This window comes from Lasiodiplodia theobromae (assembly GCF_012971845.1).
Source record: "Lasiodiplodia theobromae strain AM2As chromosome Unknown scaffold_5, whole genome shotgun sequence".
NCBI lineage: Eukaryota > Fungi > Ascomycota > Dothideomycetes > Botryosphaeriales > Botryosphaeriaceae > Lasiodiplodia > Lasiodiplodia theobromae.
In genome coordinates, this window is record NW_023336541.1 from 1118231 (window position 1) to 1133757 (window position 15527).

General features: G+C 55.2%; 5 protein-coding genes across 5 annotated transcripts; 3 read left to right on the forward strand and 2 right to left on the reverse strand.

Annotated features, from left to right (window-relative positions):
* Positions 1 to 76: 76 nt before the first annotated feature.
* Positions 77 to 964, forward strand: LTHEOB_2184 (Small secreted protein; the record flags this gene model as incomplete). The annotated part of the gene is made up of 1 exon (XM_035510968.1): positions 77 to 964. One exon carries the CDS (start codon positions 77 to 79, stop codon positions 962 to 964), a length of 888 nt encoding a protein of 295 aa, XP_035365124.1.
* Positions 965 to 1302: 338 nt separating this feature from the next.
* Positions 1303 to 5912, reverse strand: LTHEOB_2185 (Ankyrin repeat protein; the record flags this gene model as incomplete). Its single annotated transcript, XM_035510969.1, has 5 exons — positions 1303 to 4438; positions 4489 to 4790; positions 4875 to 5241; positions 5474 to 5495; positions 5660 to 5912. 5 exons carry the CDS (start codon positions 5910 to 5912, stop codon positions 1303 to 1305), a joined length of 4080 nt encoding a protein of 1359 aa, XP_035365125.1.
* Positions 5913 to 9061: 3149 nt separating this feature from the next.
* Positions 9062 to 10785, reverse strand: LTHEOB_2186 (Het domain-containing protein; the record flags this gene model as incomplete). The annotated part of the gene is made up of 3 exons (XM_035510970.1): positions 9062 to 9127; positions 9369 to 9558; positions 9611 to 10785. The coding sequence occupies 3 exons, from the start codon at positions 10783 to 10785 to the stop codon at positions 9062 to 9064; spliced, it is 1431 nt and encodes a 476-aa protein (XP_035365126.1).
* Positions 10786 to 12153: 1368 nt separating this feature from the next.
* On the forward strand, positions 12154 to 13929 carry LTHEOB_2187 (Heterokaryon incompatibility protein; the record flags this gene model as incomplete). Its single annotated transcript, XM_035510971.1, has 1 exon — positions 12154 to 13929. The coding sequence occupies one exon, from the start codon at positions 12154 to 12156 to the stop codon at positions 13927 to 13929; it is 1776 nt and encodes a 591-aa protein (XP_035365127.1).
* Positions 13930 to 14097: 168 nt separating this feature from the next.
* LTHEOB_2188 (Deoxyribonuclease tatD) lies at positions 14098 to 15318 on the forward strand (the record flags this gene model as incomplete). The annotated part of the gene is made up of 2 exons (XM_035510972.1): positions 14098 to 14259; positions 14356 to 15318. The coding sequence occupies 2 exons, from the start codon at positions 14098 to 14100 to the stop codon at positions 15316 to 15318; spliced, it is 1125 nt and encodes a 374-aa protein (XP_035365128.1).
* Positions 15319 to 15527: the final 209 nt, after the last annotated feature.

Here is a 15527-nt window from a genome sequence, read left to right on the forward strand (position 1 = left end):
TTCCAAGTCCCCCTTGCTCTTTAAGACCATCAACTTTCGCCTTCTCTTTTTTTTTTTGTTGGGAAAAAAAGACACCATGACGGACATCATATCCGCCACAACAACCCTCCTCGACGCCGCCCTCGCTTGCTTCGAGCGCGTCCAGATCGCCCGCTCATTCGACCAGGACTTCAACTCCCACCGCATCAAGCTCGACATCATCCAGCTACGTCTCTCGCGCTGGGGCGAGGCGGCGGGCTTGTACACCTCATCCACCGCCAGCGGCGACAGCACCGCCCTCACCAAGGCGAGCGGAAATGGCCAGTCCGAAGCACCACCATTGCGCATCGCCGACCACGAAGCGGCCCGCGACCTCCTCCAGGCCATCGCCGACCAATTCGCCGTCGCGCAGGAGCAAGCGGCAAGCATTCAACCGGCGCCGAAGGACGGTGGCATGATCGACCCGGCCAACGACCTCTCCTCGCCGACGCGCACGCTGCGCACGAAGCTGCGCGCAGCGCTGGGACGGCGGCGAGCGGCGGTGGTCAAGGCGACGCACAGCGTGCAGTGGGCATTCTACAAAAAGCAGCAGTTCGACGACTTCGTGGCCGAAATATCCGAGAACATCAGCTCGCTCGAAGAGCTCTTCCCGGCCGCCGACGAAGGAGAGAAGGCGGCCACGGAGCGGCGGCTGTGCGAGCTGGGCGCGTCCGACTGCGCCGGCATCAACAAGGTCTACCTCAAGGTGCTCGGTGCCGTGACCAAGGACGAAGGGTGCGACCCTTACCTCGACGCTGCCGTCGTCGAGGCGCTGAAGCCGCGCGAGTCTGCCCAAGGCGGCACTAACATCACCATGGGCAATACCGGTACCATCAACGGGCAGCAGATTGGTCAGGTGAATGGTGGTCAGAAGGGCTTCAGCTTTGGGACCACGAACAATTTTGGGAAGGGGACGACGAACCATTGGGGCGTCGGCGCCAATTGATGGTAGGGGATTCTTGGCTGTGACCTCGTGGCTCCGCGTTCCGTTTGTATTTCTAGTAGTGAAAGTAACACTATCACAGTAACGAACATAGAACGAAGAAAAAATTACATCTTGTTGTACATCAGACTTCTCATTTTTAAACATGAAAGCGACAAACAAAGGGAAATTAGTACGTATCGTCTGACCGATTCCTTGGCAAGATCCAACCACTCCCCGTTCCTCTCTAATATCTGCAACGAGAGAGAAAGAAAAAATTATGAATTATATGTCAAGGGAAAAGAGAGGAAGAAATAAAGAGAAGAAGGTGTGTGTAGATGTTTCAGTAAATGGGGTGACTACTACCATCGTTGGTCTCCCCGCAGTATCCGAAGAGTGATCCTGAGTCTCCTGCTCTCAACATCCTCATCCGTTTTCGGCTTTCCATCTTTACTTTCGCTGCCTTCACCATTGGGGGAATGGCCTTCGCTACCTTCGCTGCTTTCATGTTCACTCCCTTCATTTGCGTTGCTCTGATCGTTGCTGCCCTCATCCTGGACTGGTGGGGTAGGCCCAGCAATGACGCTGTCGCGCTTCTCCTTGTCACCCTGAACGAGCTCGGCGTGTTCATCTTTGAGACCATTGTGCCTTTTCATCAACACATCCTCGAGTTCATCCTTTACGCGGGCCGTGATTGCTTGTTTGCGGCCCAGGTCCATCATGCGGCGCATGTTGTTGATCAAGGGCTCGTTGTCTGTCCGTACGGCCTCGACAACGAGCTCAGCGCCGACTAGGGTCAGCAGGCGAACTCGTTTGACGCGTTCGCTTCGTTCGCTCGTGCTGGACGACGGCAACTCACACGCGTGACGGAACATTTCGAGAAAGGCGTTGCAGACGGAGTAGATGTCCTCGATACGGGCGGCGTCAGCGGCGTCATCGCCTGCGTCGTTCAGGGCCATGGCCCACAGCTTGGCCAGGCTGCGGGCCAGCCTCGCTGCGCCGGCGTCATCACCGCTGCGCCTTAGGGCGACAGCCAGCAGCTCGATTCCGACCTTTGCCAGGATACCAGCCTCGCGCCGCTTTTCGACGGCTGTCTTGCTTGTGTTGGTGAGGATGACCTTGAGCTCCAGGGCGCGCTTCCCGACCAGCTTCTCCAATAAGCTGACCGACTTGATGGCCAGCAGGGCATCGATCCACGCCTCTGCCAGAGGTGACACAGTTTCGAAACTTTTGTGTTCGAAGGCCGTGCTTAGCATGCGCACGGCAGCGACAGTGAGACGGTCGAGGATTTCTTCGTACGTGCCGGGGTGGAATTCGGTACCAGTGGTGGCGCTGCGGAAGCGACGGCCGTCGTGCACCTTGAGCTGGAAGTAGGACAGGGTCGTGTCGCAGAAGCCGTAAAGCTTGAGTGCGCCCTTGGTGGTGGTCGACAGCACTTGCCTCGCCCTCCGCCGCAGATCCGGGCCAGACCTCGGGTTCTGCTGGTTCTGTTGCTGTTCCCGCGGCCGCTCCATAAGGCCGACAACCGAGCTGAAGACGGCGGTACCCAAAGGCGCGAGTCCTTTCACGTGCCGAGAGGAGTTTTGCTGGATGAAACCGCCGCATGCCTTCTCGTACTGTTCGACTAGCCAGTAGATTCGGGCCATATTGTTGGCGGCGACGGCGCTGTCCCAAATGGGCGCCCAGACGGCTAGAATGACCCTGCGTAGCAGACTCTCTTCGTGTGAGGTGCTCTTTTTCTTCTTCTCTTCCTTCTTCTTGCGCGCCCTTTCGGCCAGACGCTGCTGCATCTCACTCCTCTTCCTCTTGTATGCCCTCTGCCTCTTCTGGCTTGGTTGCAAAAGCACCTTCGCAACGTCCATGTGGCCCTGGGCGGCAGCTATCTCCAAGGGGGTGCCAGTGGTGCTCTTCTGGTGGCATTTAGCGCCGCAGTTGTGCAAGAAACGGGCGATCTCAGGCTGATTGAACTGGGCGGTGTGATGCAGGGCGAAGTAGCCGGTGGTACCGGCAGCGTGGGCGTTGGCGCCGGCGTCGTGCAGCATCTCCATGATGCGAATGAAGGGCTTGTGGTCGGTGCCTCTGTGGCAGCCGGCGGCGGCGGCTGTGATGGTGCTGCAATGCTTCCAGCTCCTCTTGCGCGCGCTGAAGCCCTTTTCGAGCAGCAGTTCCACGACGCTCTGGCGGCCGTGGTAGGCGGCCGTGTGCAGCGGCGTGCCGTCCAGCTTACGGTCGTCAATGTCCAGCCGGGCCAGGTTGAGGGGCTCGCGCAGGACTGCGTCGACGCAGGCGTGGGCGGCCTTGTCGGGTGAGGCGGCGGCGGCGGCGTGCAGCACATTGCCCAGGTCGCACTTAAGGTTCAGGTCGGCGCCAGCCTTGATCAGCTCCTCAATGACGTCGGCGCGGCCGTGGGCGGCGGCAATAATTAAGGGAGTGCCATATTGCTGGCTGCAGACGTTCAGGGCGCGCTTGTCGGGGTCGCGGCTTAGCAGGAGGCGCACGACAGCCACGTCTCCCAGGCGGGCGGCGTGGTGGAGCGGTGTCAGGTCGGAGCTGCCCTGGGCACAGATCATGTCGGCGGCTTTGTCGGTTCGTATGAGAATGCGCACCGTCTGCAGTCGCGTGTATTGGTCGTTGGCTTGCAAGGCCCAGTGGAGGGCGTTGTGGCCCTCCGAGTCGGTCATGGCGGCATCGTGGACGGTGGTGAAGCGGCTACTGCTGCTGAAAAGGTTGTCGAAGAGGCCGAAGAAGCTGAAAATGTGGGCGGAGCGCAGTTGGGTAGGCATCGTACTGTGGGCGGCGAAGCGCCAGACCTGGAAGGCGAGCAGCAGGTTGTCGTCGGCACCGTACAGGTCAGCCAGCAGGTTGCGCGTCGACTTGCGGTTCTGGCCGTTGGCAGCCTTACTGTTGCGCACGGCCTCGACCCAGTTGGCAGCCGCGAAGCCCAGGAAGGGATGGCTGTCGAGGAAGGGGCGAAGCTCGCCCATGTCCCACCACTCGGCGCCGCTGAACGGCCCGCGGCGGAAGGCGGGCCGGCACAGATAGGCAAGCGTCTGGTCGGCAAAGGCCGTACGACTGGCGTCGCGCTTGACGAAGAAGTTATGCATCGACGGGTGCGCGAAGCGGAAGATGCACAGGTCCTCGTCGTACTCGATGAACGGGCTGCAACACTCCACCACCTTCTTCGCCTCCCGCTTTCGCGCTTCTGCCTCCCTCTTTTGCGCCACTGCATCCGGCAACTCCTCTTCCAGCACCTCCGTCAGCGCGTCGTACGAAAGCAGTCCCTGCTTGTGCGCCAGCAGCCCCGTCGCCTGCCGCGCCAACTTGCGCTGCCACTCCTCCAGCCGTCCGCGCGCTGTCTTGCCCTCCCACCCCTCTACTAGCTTCTCATAGTCATCCTGGATGTACTTGGGCAGCAAAAGCCGCTCAAGCACCTGCTCCCTGTCTTTTTTGTCGTGTGCGCGACAGACAAGGTCCACCATGACCGCAGCCCACAGGAACCTACAACGTTGCGTTAGATGAACTTCTACCTCACCGAAATTTATACTCACATTTCCTGCGCGCGCTCCATGATCTTCTTCACAATCTCCTGGACCTCGTCTTTCTCCCCCTTCGTCAACTCATCCCAGGCCTTGTTCTTCTCCTCATCTTCACTGTCCTCATCTTTCTCCTCATCTTCACTGTCCTTATCGTTCTCCTCATCTTCACTAGTCTTGTCTTTCTCCTCCCTGGCTTTGTTTCTCTCTTGCTCTCTGGCTTTTTCCCTCTCCTCCTTCGTCAAACCTTTCCCGGCCTCATCCTGCTGCAGCATCTTCTCGCTGAGCTTCGCTCTGAGGAAGTTCTCCATGTCCACCTTGTTTTTTTCCGTTGTAACACGGATCTCGCCATCCAAAAGTCCCGCTTCGCTATCTTGTGTGCAACTCGTAAGGACGCATACCTGCATTTTGTGTTTCTTGCACTCTTCGAGAAACTTTGAATGCAATCTCTTCTGGTCGCTCGAAGATAATGTGTCAATCGCGTCGATCAGTATGCTGATTTGTTTGGTTTTGGAAGCCATGAGCTCTCCAATGATCCCGGTCACGAGCCTTTTCTCGCTGAGATCCTTGGTAACAGCACCGCCAATGCCGCCATCCTTGTCGACTCGGAGTTGTTCCCAGAAGGTGAGCAGCACATTCTTGAACGTGGGTTGCAGGTCCTTCAGCCTGGCCTCGTCGACATCCCTCGAGCTGCTCGCGAAGAAGTAGAGCACCCGGCGACACTCTTCTTCCTTTTCTTTCCTCTGAACGTCCTCGATTGCTCGTGCGCTACATTAGAAAACAAGACCTCATCAGCTCAACCTCTCTACAAATCAATCCGGACTAGAAACTTACACCAATGTTGATTTACCACATCCCACTGTTTATCTAACCGTAAGTCGTTGGTCTTTCAAGGCAGCGCTGGGGAGGAGGAATCTCTTACCTTTTCCTGAGATGCGTATATATTCACCCTTACACGCGGCCCATGCTTGGTATGCTGGGTCCTGTAACAACCACTTACACGTGCCACGAAGCCTCAAACTCTTGTACTTCGTAAAGCTCGATTCAGCAAAGCTCTTATGAGACGTCTTGTCAGAGATGGTAGTGAAGTATTCTTACGACACGGAAGAAGTTAGCCGTGGACAGCTTGCGCCTGCATCGCATATCACAACGATGCGAGGGGAACAAATTGACGGTATTCACGTACTGTGGCTGATACTCCCAATCTGCTGACCGACGATAATGTCAGTGTTGCTGACGCTGGTTCCAGGGTTGTTGGAGTTGATGCCAGGATTGTGGGGTATGGCGACAGTATTCTTGGACCTGGCGCCAGCATTGTCGGAGCTGGTACCGGTATTTTTGGACGTCGTGCCAGTCTTGTTGGGATTCGTATCGGCGCTTTTGAGGCCTGAGGAGGCCCCTAGTATGGGGAGGGTATTCTGCCTGATCAACGGCGCCATCACGCTCGATTTTTGATAGAGCGACCGAGACGAAACGCGAATGCGTATCAGAGAAGAACGTCAACAGAAGAAGCCAAAATACGGGGACTTCCCTCAAGCCGATAAAGAGAGGCGATTGCTTGTGCATCCCTACTTTTCGGCCCCCAAATTGGGGGTTCTGCCTCCGATGAGGCTGAAATGCGTATCCTTCCCAGTTCAGACGCATATAGGGCAGGGGGATCTAGATGAGGAAAGGATCGTTCCATGAATATTGATCCCATTGGAGCTGAGCCCAGCCACACTTTTGCTTCAGCTTGCAACGCAAAGTGACAAGGGGTATGGAGCGGGTACATGGTAGAGAAAGTGGCAAAAAGCAATGTTGACGTTCGCCTCTCAATACGAGATGAGAGCGCGTTCCCACTCGCCTGCCGATCTACTACCACATAAGACGAACACATCGAATCGCGCGGATGTCTCGGATCGATCTTGATACCGAAGGTGGAGAAAAAAATTTTCCAGTGCCCTCCGTAACTGCAGGGCTACGCACAGTCCAGTTAAGATTGGCTTGCGTCAATCGGCAACGCCGGTGCCACGACAATGCCTCGACACGATCGATTTGGAGGAAGGGTCCAGAATGGGCTACGTAGGCACTCATATTTGGCCAATCAACGACCCCATAGCCCGGTGCTTCGTTACGGTGCAGTATTATTTCGCTGCGGCCTTGGTACCTAAGTCATCAAACGACACATCGATTCTGAACATCAGAAGCACTCATATTGCACCGTTCTGTTCGACTACTTTGATTTGCTGTCATCCTCATCGTAGCTGGCTGGACGGAGACGAGCTGCTCATTACTATGCTGCTTGCAGAAGAGTGTGGTGCCTGACAGACGGCAAGGCTGCCATCACAGTTTTCGCATGCGCACTTAATGGCAAAAAGAAGAGCCGGGCTACGGTGGTGGATGCCAATTTGTCATGCATTGCAGAGGGGATGTCGTTCTCATGGAGCGCTAGCGGGACAGTTTCGTGACGTAGCAATCAGCTCCCCAGAGCCTCGGGTGCGGGCCGGGCTAGTCTCGCTGTGACAGCCGTTTGTCCGTTGCTTCGACGGCCGGGTACCCGCGCCGACGAGCCTTATCTTTCCGGCGGTGGGCCCACCCGCCGTGGCTCCCGCACTGCTTGCAAACCGCCGTACGTATTACTCAGCTGCTCGCTGCTGCCTGCTGGCCACAGCGCCCTCGCTTCGCTCTGGGATCGTCGGGGTGTCGACCCTCTGTGCAGTTTCTTCGGCTTCACCGCCTGGCTGCTGGACAGACTTCGTATAGCGAGAGGAGGAAAAGCCTAGACCCAAGAGCCCACCACCCATGCCCCATCGTCAGGCGCCTACCCTGGCCTCGCCGAACCTGAGGATGGAGCGCTTCCTCTGCCCTGCTGTTTTCACGCGCCTACCGTCTACGAGCTCGCCTTCTCCATGGCCGGCCCCTTGTGAGCAAATATAGGCACTCTTGTTCGAGAATTTCTGGAATTCCTGCCGAAAAGTCAAACTGGCCACTGAAACAACAATTGGCGCAATATAGAGCTCACTGCATGCGTTGAACCATGCTAGCACAGTCAGCCTTGCGTCCATTGCCCCCTGGCCGTCCACCGCGATACCTCCACCTCCAATCGAGCTACCCCGGCGCAACTACCACCGAGAGCGACCAATGGCCCGTCTGGAGCCCCGGGCATCTACTACGTACATAGTAGCGTTGTGGATACCCGAGTCAATGCACACGTAACCAGTGCTGTGATCAGAGGGGTATCAATTGTTAGCGCGGCGCCAAAGTGGGTTGACTGTGCCGCACCGTGTCATTGGCACGCGAATTTTATACCGAATTCGCCAGAGCCGTCGCCAGATAAGCACACAAACAAATTACGCGCCTGTAACGCCCACTCGCTTAATCGCTCGTATCGCTCGTCACGCCGTTATAGACACTCGGGCTACTACCTTTAACGGCGGCACCGCTAGTAGTAGTGACCAACGAGCTAAACGCACTGTAGCACCTAATCTGATGTAATACTAGCACCTATAGTAATTTATTCCGCACTCGACAGAACAGCTATACTATAAGATATCCGCTCAAAAAATAAAGTGGTTGCCACCCGTGAACGCTGCAGTGGGAACTTGATCTGGTAATATGCGACAGGCGGATGACAGTCTCGCTTCAAGGCGAAGGACTTCGTAGACATATTAGGGACAGTTAATGGAACGATATTTGATGATATTTTACATCTACTACCTTTTTGTTTGAATATACGTTAACCAAACGGGAGGAGATTGGACTTTGCAAAAGAAAGACAGGGTAGAAGAGTGAAGTAGCACGAAGAAAGATTACGAAAGCTGGAAAAGCTGATGGTATTTGCTGAAAGTGACCAACGCCTATGGCAGACTGAGTCCGAAACTTCCCCAAGCTCACTATACAAACAGGGAACTGTCAAGCAAGCGCCTTCGCGCCTCCAAAGACCCTCTACCAAATCGACCCTGCGGCGCACTCCTTGGGTGCCTGAGTTCGAGAGCCGATGAAGTGCCTTGTTGGAGACGATTGTTCTCAAATGATGAAATCCAATAATAGTAGTCGATCGGAGGCTGGATGAATGCGCTAAAAAAAACGAAGCAAATTATGAACCCGTTAAAAGCCCAACCCCAATAGATCGACTTGATGTCTTTTGTGCTATCTCCGGAGGGTCTCCAAACGTAAGCTGCAATCCCCATGACAATCATCATGGCGAAGAACATGCACCCGGTGGGAAATGATGCGCATATACGACGGCGTACGAGTTTCTCGAAGTTGGCTGGTTTGTCTGTGGTACGGTTCAGGTAACTGCTTCATAAAGAGGACGTAATTTTACATAAAAACTCGCGGAAATAGAGGTACTTACCATAAAGTATGCTAATACGAGCTGACCGAAGTCTGCACACGCCTTGGATGACTCCGAGGCAGCTCTCAGGGGTAATTTGCGAGGCTTCAGCAGTACATATTTCCAATGGGCAGACGAAAGAAACGCGGAACTTCTCAGCCTCGTAGGAACATGTGCGTTCTTCATACGCAGACAATCGCGGTACTTCTTCCAGAGCGAACAGCGCGCCGCGGATAGGGTGGCAACCATTTTCTTCCAGCGGATCCTCCAGAATCATGCAGTAGTTGAGAAGCCTCTCTTCGTGGCGATTTCCATGGAGCTGTAGTTTATGTCTTCTCCCTGTTAAGGGATCAATAAGCTGGTAAGTCTCCCGTTCAAGAGTGACATCAGGTAGGAGCATGACATGGAGTTCAGCTGGCAGCCTGGCCTTGTTCCTGATTGTGATCTCCATCCCGTCGGCATACACCTTCATGGTCGGTGAAGCTTTCAAACGGCTCTTGCTTAGTTCAACTGGTACCCATCCGTTATTGGGTGCTGAATCTCGGTTGCATCGAACGCCGGTATTGTAGAGCAGAGATACCGGTAGCGTGTCAAAGCTGAATATCACAGCGTCCATGAAATCCTCGACAGGGCATTCTTTCGGAAGTGGATCGAACTTGAAGTCCAGAAGGCTTGAAAGAATGACAGGAATGTCGTCAGGTCTCGTGGTCGTTCTGAAAGCCAGTTCATTCCAAGCATCTACCAATTGATTGACTCGGTATACCTCGAGGCTGTTCGTAGGTATGAGTGTGCCAGGAGGATTCTTTGGCAACTCGGCAATACTCATTCGATTCTGTCAAAATAGGTTCGTTGGGGGAGGCTCTTGCGGTAGGAAAACTGATAGATGCCGATCCATACGTTCTTGGGGTGACATGGTGCTTCCAACCTTGGCGTAGCTCATTCCACAGGCAGCCAAACAGGGCTTTGTAGATCTTACGGTATCGCTCGCCTTTGGGAAATCGGATGCTCGTGCTGAACTTCGGATCCTCTCCCAGCGGAGACCACGAACCCAGGGGATCGACGGCCATATCTTTGAACTGAAACACGACTTCGCGCGCCAGGACTCCCTCGACCAAAGTCCAGGCTCTCGTCATCCAACTGCTGCACACTATCCGAGCGACAAGTTCGATTGCGTCCTTGTTCTCGGTTGAGCACATCTGCAGCTCTGCATCCAGGACAAGGACTTGTACCGGTGAGCTGTAGATCAGAGCCATGTCCCTCATAGCTTCCGCTCTCAGCCGGCCACCCTCGCTCCCCTTCGGCCCCACTGGGATACAAAGCGTATCGAGCCAGAACAATGGAGGTGGACAAGGGTCCCTGGAGTAGTTCTGTCGACGCCAATCCCCGTACGTCCATGGCGTGATTTTTCTCCAGCCACTCTCCTTGGGCTTCGGCATGTTCTTGAGACATGCGTTCAATTGCTGGAGCTGACACTTGGGCAGGGCATTGCGCGATTCGTTCCCCAGGCCGTCGCGCCACACGTGCGAGATGGCCGTATAACGCGAGTGAACGCTGCGAGCCTCGACTTTCAGAGAAATGCCACCGCTATCATGTTCCTCGATGGAGATGAGCGGTACGCCGCCATCATCGATGATGCCGGCTAATTCCTCGCGGTCCACGTGGACGAAGTCGCACTTGCAGTCTGGTGTTGTGTGCTTCGGCTCGTATTCGTCGTCGATTTGGAAGGCCTTGCAGTTGACTGGAAGCACGGTCCTATCTTGGCTCGCCTTGTTCTTTTGACTTGTGCTTTCGTCTTGGCTCTCCTCCCTCTCTTCCTTGCGGCAGCGCTCGTGGCTGAGGTCTTGCGCTCTGGACCAATCGAGTTGGTTGAGATAGGACAGGACGTCTTCGTCGAAATTACTTTCGAGTTTTTCAACTTGGTGTGGGCACCATCCGTGGTCAATCCAGAACCTCGGAAGCGGTGGTTGTAGGTCTGGTGCAACAGGGACATCGGGCATGGTCTCGGGGTTGATGTGTTGGTACAGACTTGCGTCAATAAGAACAAGCTTATGAAAAGAGATCAGAAGTTGCAAGAGCCCACAGCTCAGGCTTTATCATGTCTCAGCCACTGTTATTATAGTCAGGAAACCCTTCGTGGGAAAATCCGCAAGGGATCAAGCTTGGCATTGCAACACAACAAGGTTGACCCTGCCGCTGCTGCCTGAATTTTTCGTAAAGTGTAGTACGACAAGGTGCTTGGTTGTGAACCTGCCAAGCTCGAATTCAGCCTTGCGTTCTCCACATAGCATGGCTGCTGGCAAGGGAGCAAGGGCTTTTTACTTTTCTACCGTAGGCAGCAATGGCTACACAGGCAGTAAAATCAGCGGGACACAAGGAATCAGCCTCGAGTAAGATGCGTGTCTTCATTCCTGTCAAATCGATTCACTGGAGAGAGGCAATTCCGCTTCTGTTGTCATTGTCACTCCCCGAAACAGTAGCAAGTGCAGGGATAGACCCTTTGGTTTCAAGGAAGATAATACAGTGTGATCTTGCTCGCGTATAAGCAATAATGCCATTATCCAATACCGTGCCATTATCCTTACCAAATATTTAACCTTTATAGATTCACTAGCTTATAGTCTCAATTCATATCACGTGTTAAAGCCACGCATAGAACCTGTGCAGTAAGCGGCAGCGGAAGCATAAAGCGCATGCATGTGTCAGCTTAGCTACTACGAATATCGAAAGATGTGGGGCGTGGGGGAACGAATCAGAAGTGCAGACGGAGAATTAACCGCTGCAGCACAGCCACAAGATTCTGCACCACAAACCCGATACAACACTAGCTCAAGCCACATTGCAACTTCGTCAGATTGCAATAAGAGAGGCCAATCTGAACTACATGGCCGTTTCAAGCGCCGCGAAAGAGTCGTCGTCGTTGGATGTGCCTGAAAATGCCGCTGTCAGACGATAGCTGCTGCTCGCGACAGGACGTCCGGACGTTCGATGACGATCGCTTCTGCCTCAGCTGTGGCTCGGTCCTACCCCGCGTTAGCTTCTCCCTATCGAGCTGTCTCCCCACAACCCCTCACCATCAATCAGAAGTCCAGCATACTGGATCTGAAATACAACATTATCGACATACACCACTCGCGTCAGCATCAGAGTTCCGAGTGTTGAAGCTGCTTCCTGGAGAGCCATCAGAAAAATTGCGCTGCGAAATTCTCCACGCAGATATTTCCGCGGCCCCACGATACGAGGCACTTTCTTACACGTGGGGAAGCCAGCGCTTGACTGGCTCAATCAGCATCCATGGCAATCAATTTCAGATAACAGAGAACTGCCGCTGCGCTCTACACAACTTGCGTAAACGCACTACAGCGCGGATGCTCTGGATCGACGCCATCTGCATCAACCAGGCGGACAACGAGGAGAAAAACCTCCAGATACCTTTGATAAATCGGATTTATTTTCAGGCAGAGCGCACGCTCGTCTTCCTGGGGGACGAAAACCGGACCAAGATCACGCAGCTGTTCGACTTTCTTCGAAGACGCGATGCCAGCGGTAACAAGGCGCCGCACCCGGCCGAACTTACAGAAGAGCAGAGGATTCAGTTCCAAGGGGAGCTGTCGTGGATATTATCCCTTTCATGGTTCACCAGGGTGTGGGTGCTCCAAGAGATGGCTGTGTGCAAACGATCGGTAGTTATGCTGGGCGCCGAGACTCTCGATTGGCGTTCCCTATCATTCGGCAACATATATTCGCTTGGCTTGAATCCCGTTAACATGGAAAAGGACTTTCCACGGGCTCTGCAACTGTCTCATAACGACAGAAAACCAATCAAGGATCTGGCATCATTGCTGACTATCGCCCGTTCTTGCTCGTCGACGGATAAACGCGACAGGATATACGCCTTGCTTGGTATCTTCAAGAACAGGGAGAACATCAGTATCTCGGTGGACTATAACAAACCTGTTGAAGAGCTGTACACTGAGGTGGCCTGGCAAGTTATCGAGGCCTACAGCCATCTGGAACTGTTGTCCGAGGCTTGGACGAGGATCGAGAATGTCGCAAGTCTCAAACTGGAACAGACTATCAGACTGAGGAAGAAAATACTCGAAATCAGTCTGAATGGCTCTCTAAATTCCAAACACGAGGATGACAAGCTTTTATATGAATGGGTGGTTAGCATTTTGGAGAGAGAATCGCCTTCCGCTGCATGCACAGCACGTTGCACTGCAATGCTCGAAGCAGTAAGCTCTCTACAAGCCGAGGTTGATCGGAAATCAACAGCAACAACCCCAGAGGAAAATACGACAGTTCAGGAATTGGCACAGTCTGCAATGGAGCGAGTGCAGCTGTTCCAAGAAAGTCTGAGCCCGTTCGTTCCTACCGAATTTCATGGCATCTGTGAGAATCCAAGGTTCCGGGGTATACCGTTAGCCGGGCTACCATCATGGGTACCGGACTACTCGCGGCACCCTTACTTGCATTCCCTCGCTTCATGGAACTCCAAGGTGACGAGGCTGGCGAGGAATGAATCAGTGGCGCAAATATCCAACAGTAAAGGCCCGCGGCTCAGGGTGTCAATGCTTGAAGTGGATCATGTCAAGGCTGCCGATGGTCAGAGCATTACAAACCAAGATACAGCGAGGTTCTTGTTACGAAAGCAACGTTCTTCCGAGAGACGGACACTGCGGCCCTACTGGGTTCCTGTGCGTTGGCTACCCATCGGGCCAGACGAGTTTGCTACAGACAAAAATGTCCCCGGTATACAGACGCACGACCGAGACCGGTTCTGGGAGACATTCGAGCCAGAACTGGAGAGATCTGGTCATGGAGCGAACATTGACGCCCTACGCAGATTTTCCACCGGCAGAACTATCGTGCTGACGAAGGACTCGTTTGCAATCGCACCTCAAGGAATCCGTCCTGGCGATGTCATCGGCTTTGTTCGTGGAGCCAGCGTCCCGTTTCTTCTCAGACCGGCGGAAAGCGAGGACGGGTTGCCAGCCTACACACTTGCCGGAGAATGCTACCTGCACGGGACGAAGGGACCCAAGATCGCCAACGACTACATGGACCTCCTAGGAATATTCAAACACAGCTTCAACTGCACGGACCAGCAAGACCTGCCGTGGAAGGATGCCTACCTGGTGTGAGAAGCTGTGGGATTGCGGCAACCACTTTCCCAGCAAGACCGAAGACCGGCCCGGTTCGCGACCGGCCCGGCAGCCCCCGGTCGGGACAAATTCTCCCATTGCCGACGCCATCTTCGCTGCAATTGATAAGCCGCCGTCTCGTCCCTTGCAGCAAGCGCTGCAAAGCCCATGCTGCTCGCCCGGCGAATAACCACCAATCGCCTCACCACCGCCGCCACCCGCCGCCTTTCCACCACCACCACCCTCCGCAAGAACCCCCGCCCCAGCATGCTAACCGGCTTCCCCACCGCGGCCCCCGCGGCCCCCAGCAAGCCCCTCCGCTACGCCGACGTAAGTCCCCCTCCCTTCTTCCCCAGGTCCCCCAGATCGCCGTACCCCAGGTTCCCCCATCCCCCAGAAAACACCCAATGACTAACCGCAACAAAGGTCGCCGTCACCCCCACAGCCCCAGAATTCACCGGCGTCTACCGCGGCAAGCAGCAGCACCCACCGGACTTCCACCCCTCGGTTCTCGACCGCGCCGCCGCCGCGGGAGTCCAAAAGGTCATGCTGACGGGCATGCACCTGGCCGACGTCGTGCCCAACCTGGCGCTGTGCGCGGCAAGGCCCGAGCAGTGTAGTCTGACGATCGGCGTGCATCCGTATCATGCTGCTGAGCCGTGGGCTGAGGCCGAGGCCGAACGAGGGGAAGCAGGGGGGGAAGAGTGGGAATCCAACGCGTACCTCGCGCAGCTAGCCTCGCACGTGCGCGATGCCTTAGCTATCACGCCGCACAGCCCGCTCTCCGCGTTTGGCGAGCTGGGGCTGGACTGGGACAAGACCGCGCACGTCTCGAAGGACGTGCAACTCCGCACCTTCCGCGCACAGCTAGAGATGTTCGTGCGGGAGGGCTGGGACCTGCCGCTCTTCCTGCACTGCCGCGCCGCCTTCGCCGACTTCGTGCGCGAGATCACGCCGTACCTCTCCCGCCTCCCCCGCCGCGGCCTCGTGCACAGCTTCGTCGGCAGCCGCGCCGAAATGGAGGCGTTGGTGGGCATGGGGTTTGATATCAGCGTGAACGGGTTCAGCTTCGCGACAAGGGAGAGCCTGGAGATGGTGGCGACGGTGCCGTTGGAGCGGCTGCAGATCGAGACGGATGCGCCGTGGGGCGAGATTAAGGCGGGCGCGGAGGTGACGAAGAGGTATTGTGGGAACGCGCCGCCGCTGCCGCTGGCGAAGAAGAAGGATAAGTGGGATGCGGCGTGTATGGTTAAGGAAAGGAATGAAAGTTGTGCGATTTCGAGGGTGGCGTTTGTGGTGGCGGGGTTGAAGGGGATTGCGGTGGAGGAGGTGGCCGAGGCGGCGTGGAGGAATAGCGTCGAGATGTTTGGGTTGGAGAGGGGAGAGTAGGAGGTTTTTGGGGTACCATTGATGCGTAAATCATAGAATATAGAGCTAGAGTATGCTCACATTTTGACATGGCGTTTGTTGTGGACATAATTATCCTGAATATCAGTTGAAAATAATGATAAAGCTTCCTGTGAAAATTGTCAGTAAGTTCAAACGATGATTCGGGCCGCAAAATAGTGACGTTTTCGTAGCTTTGAATTGCGTGATCA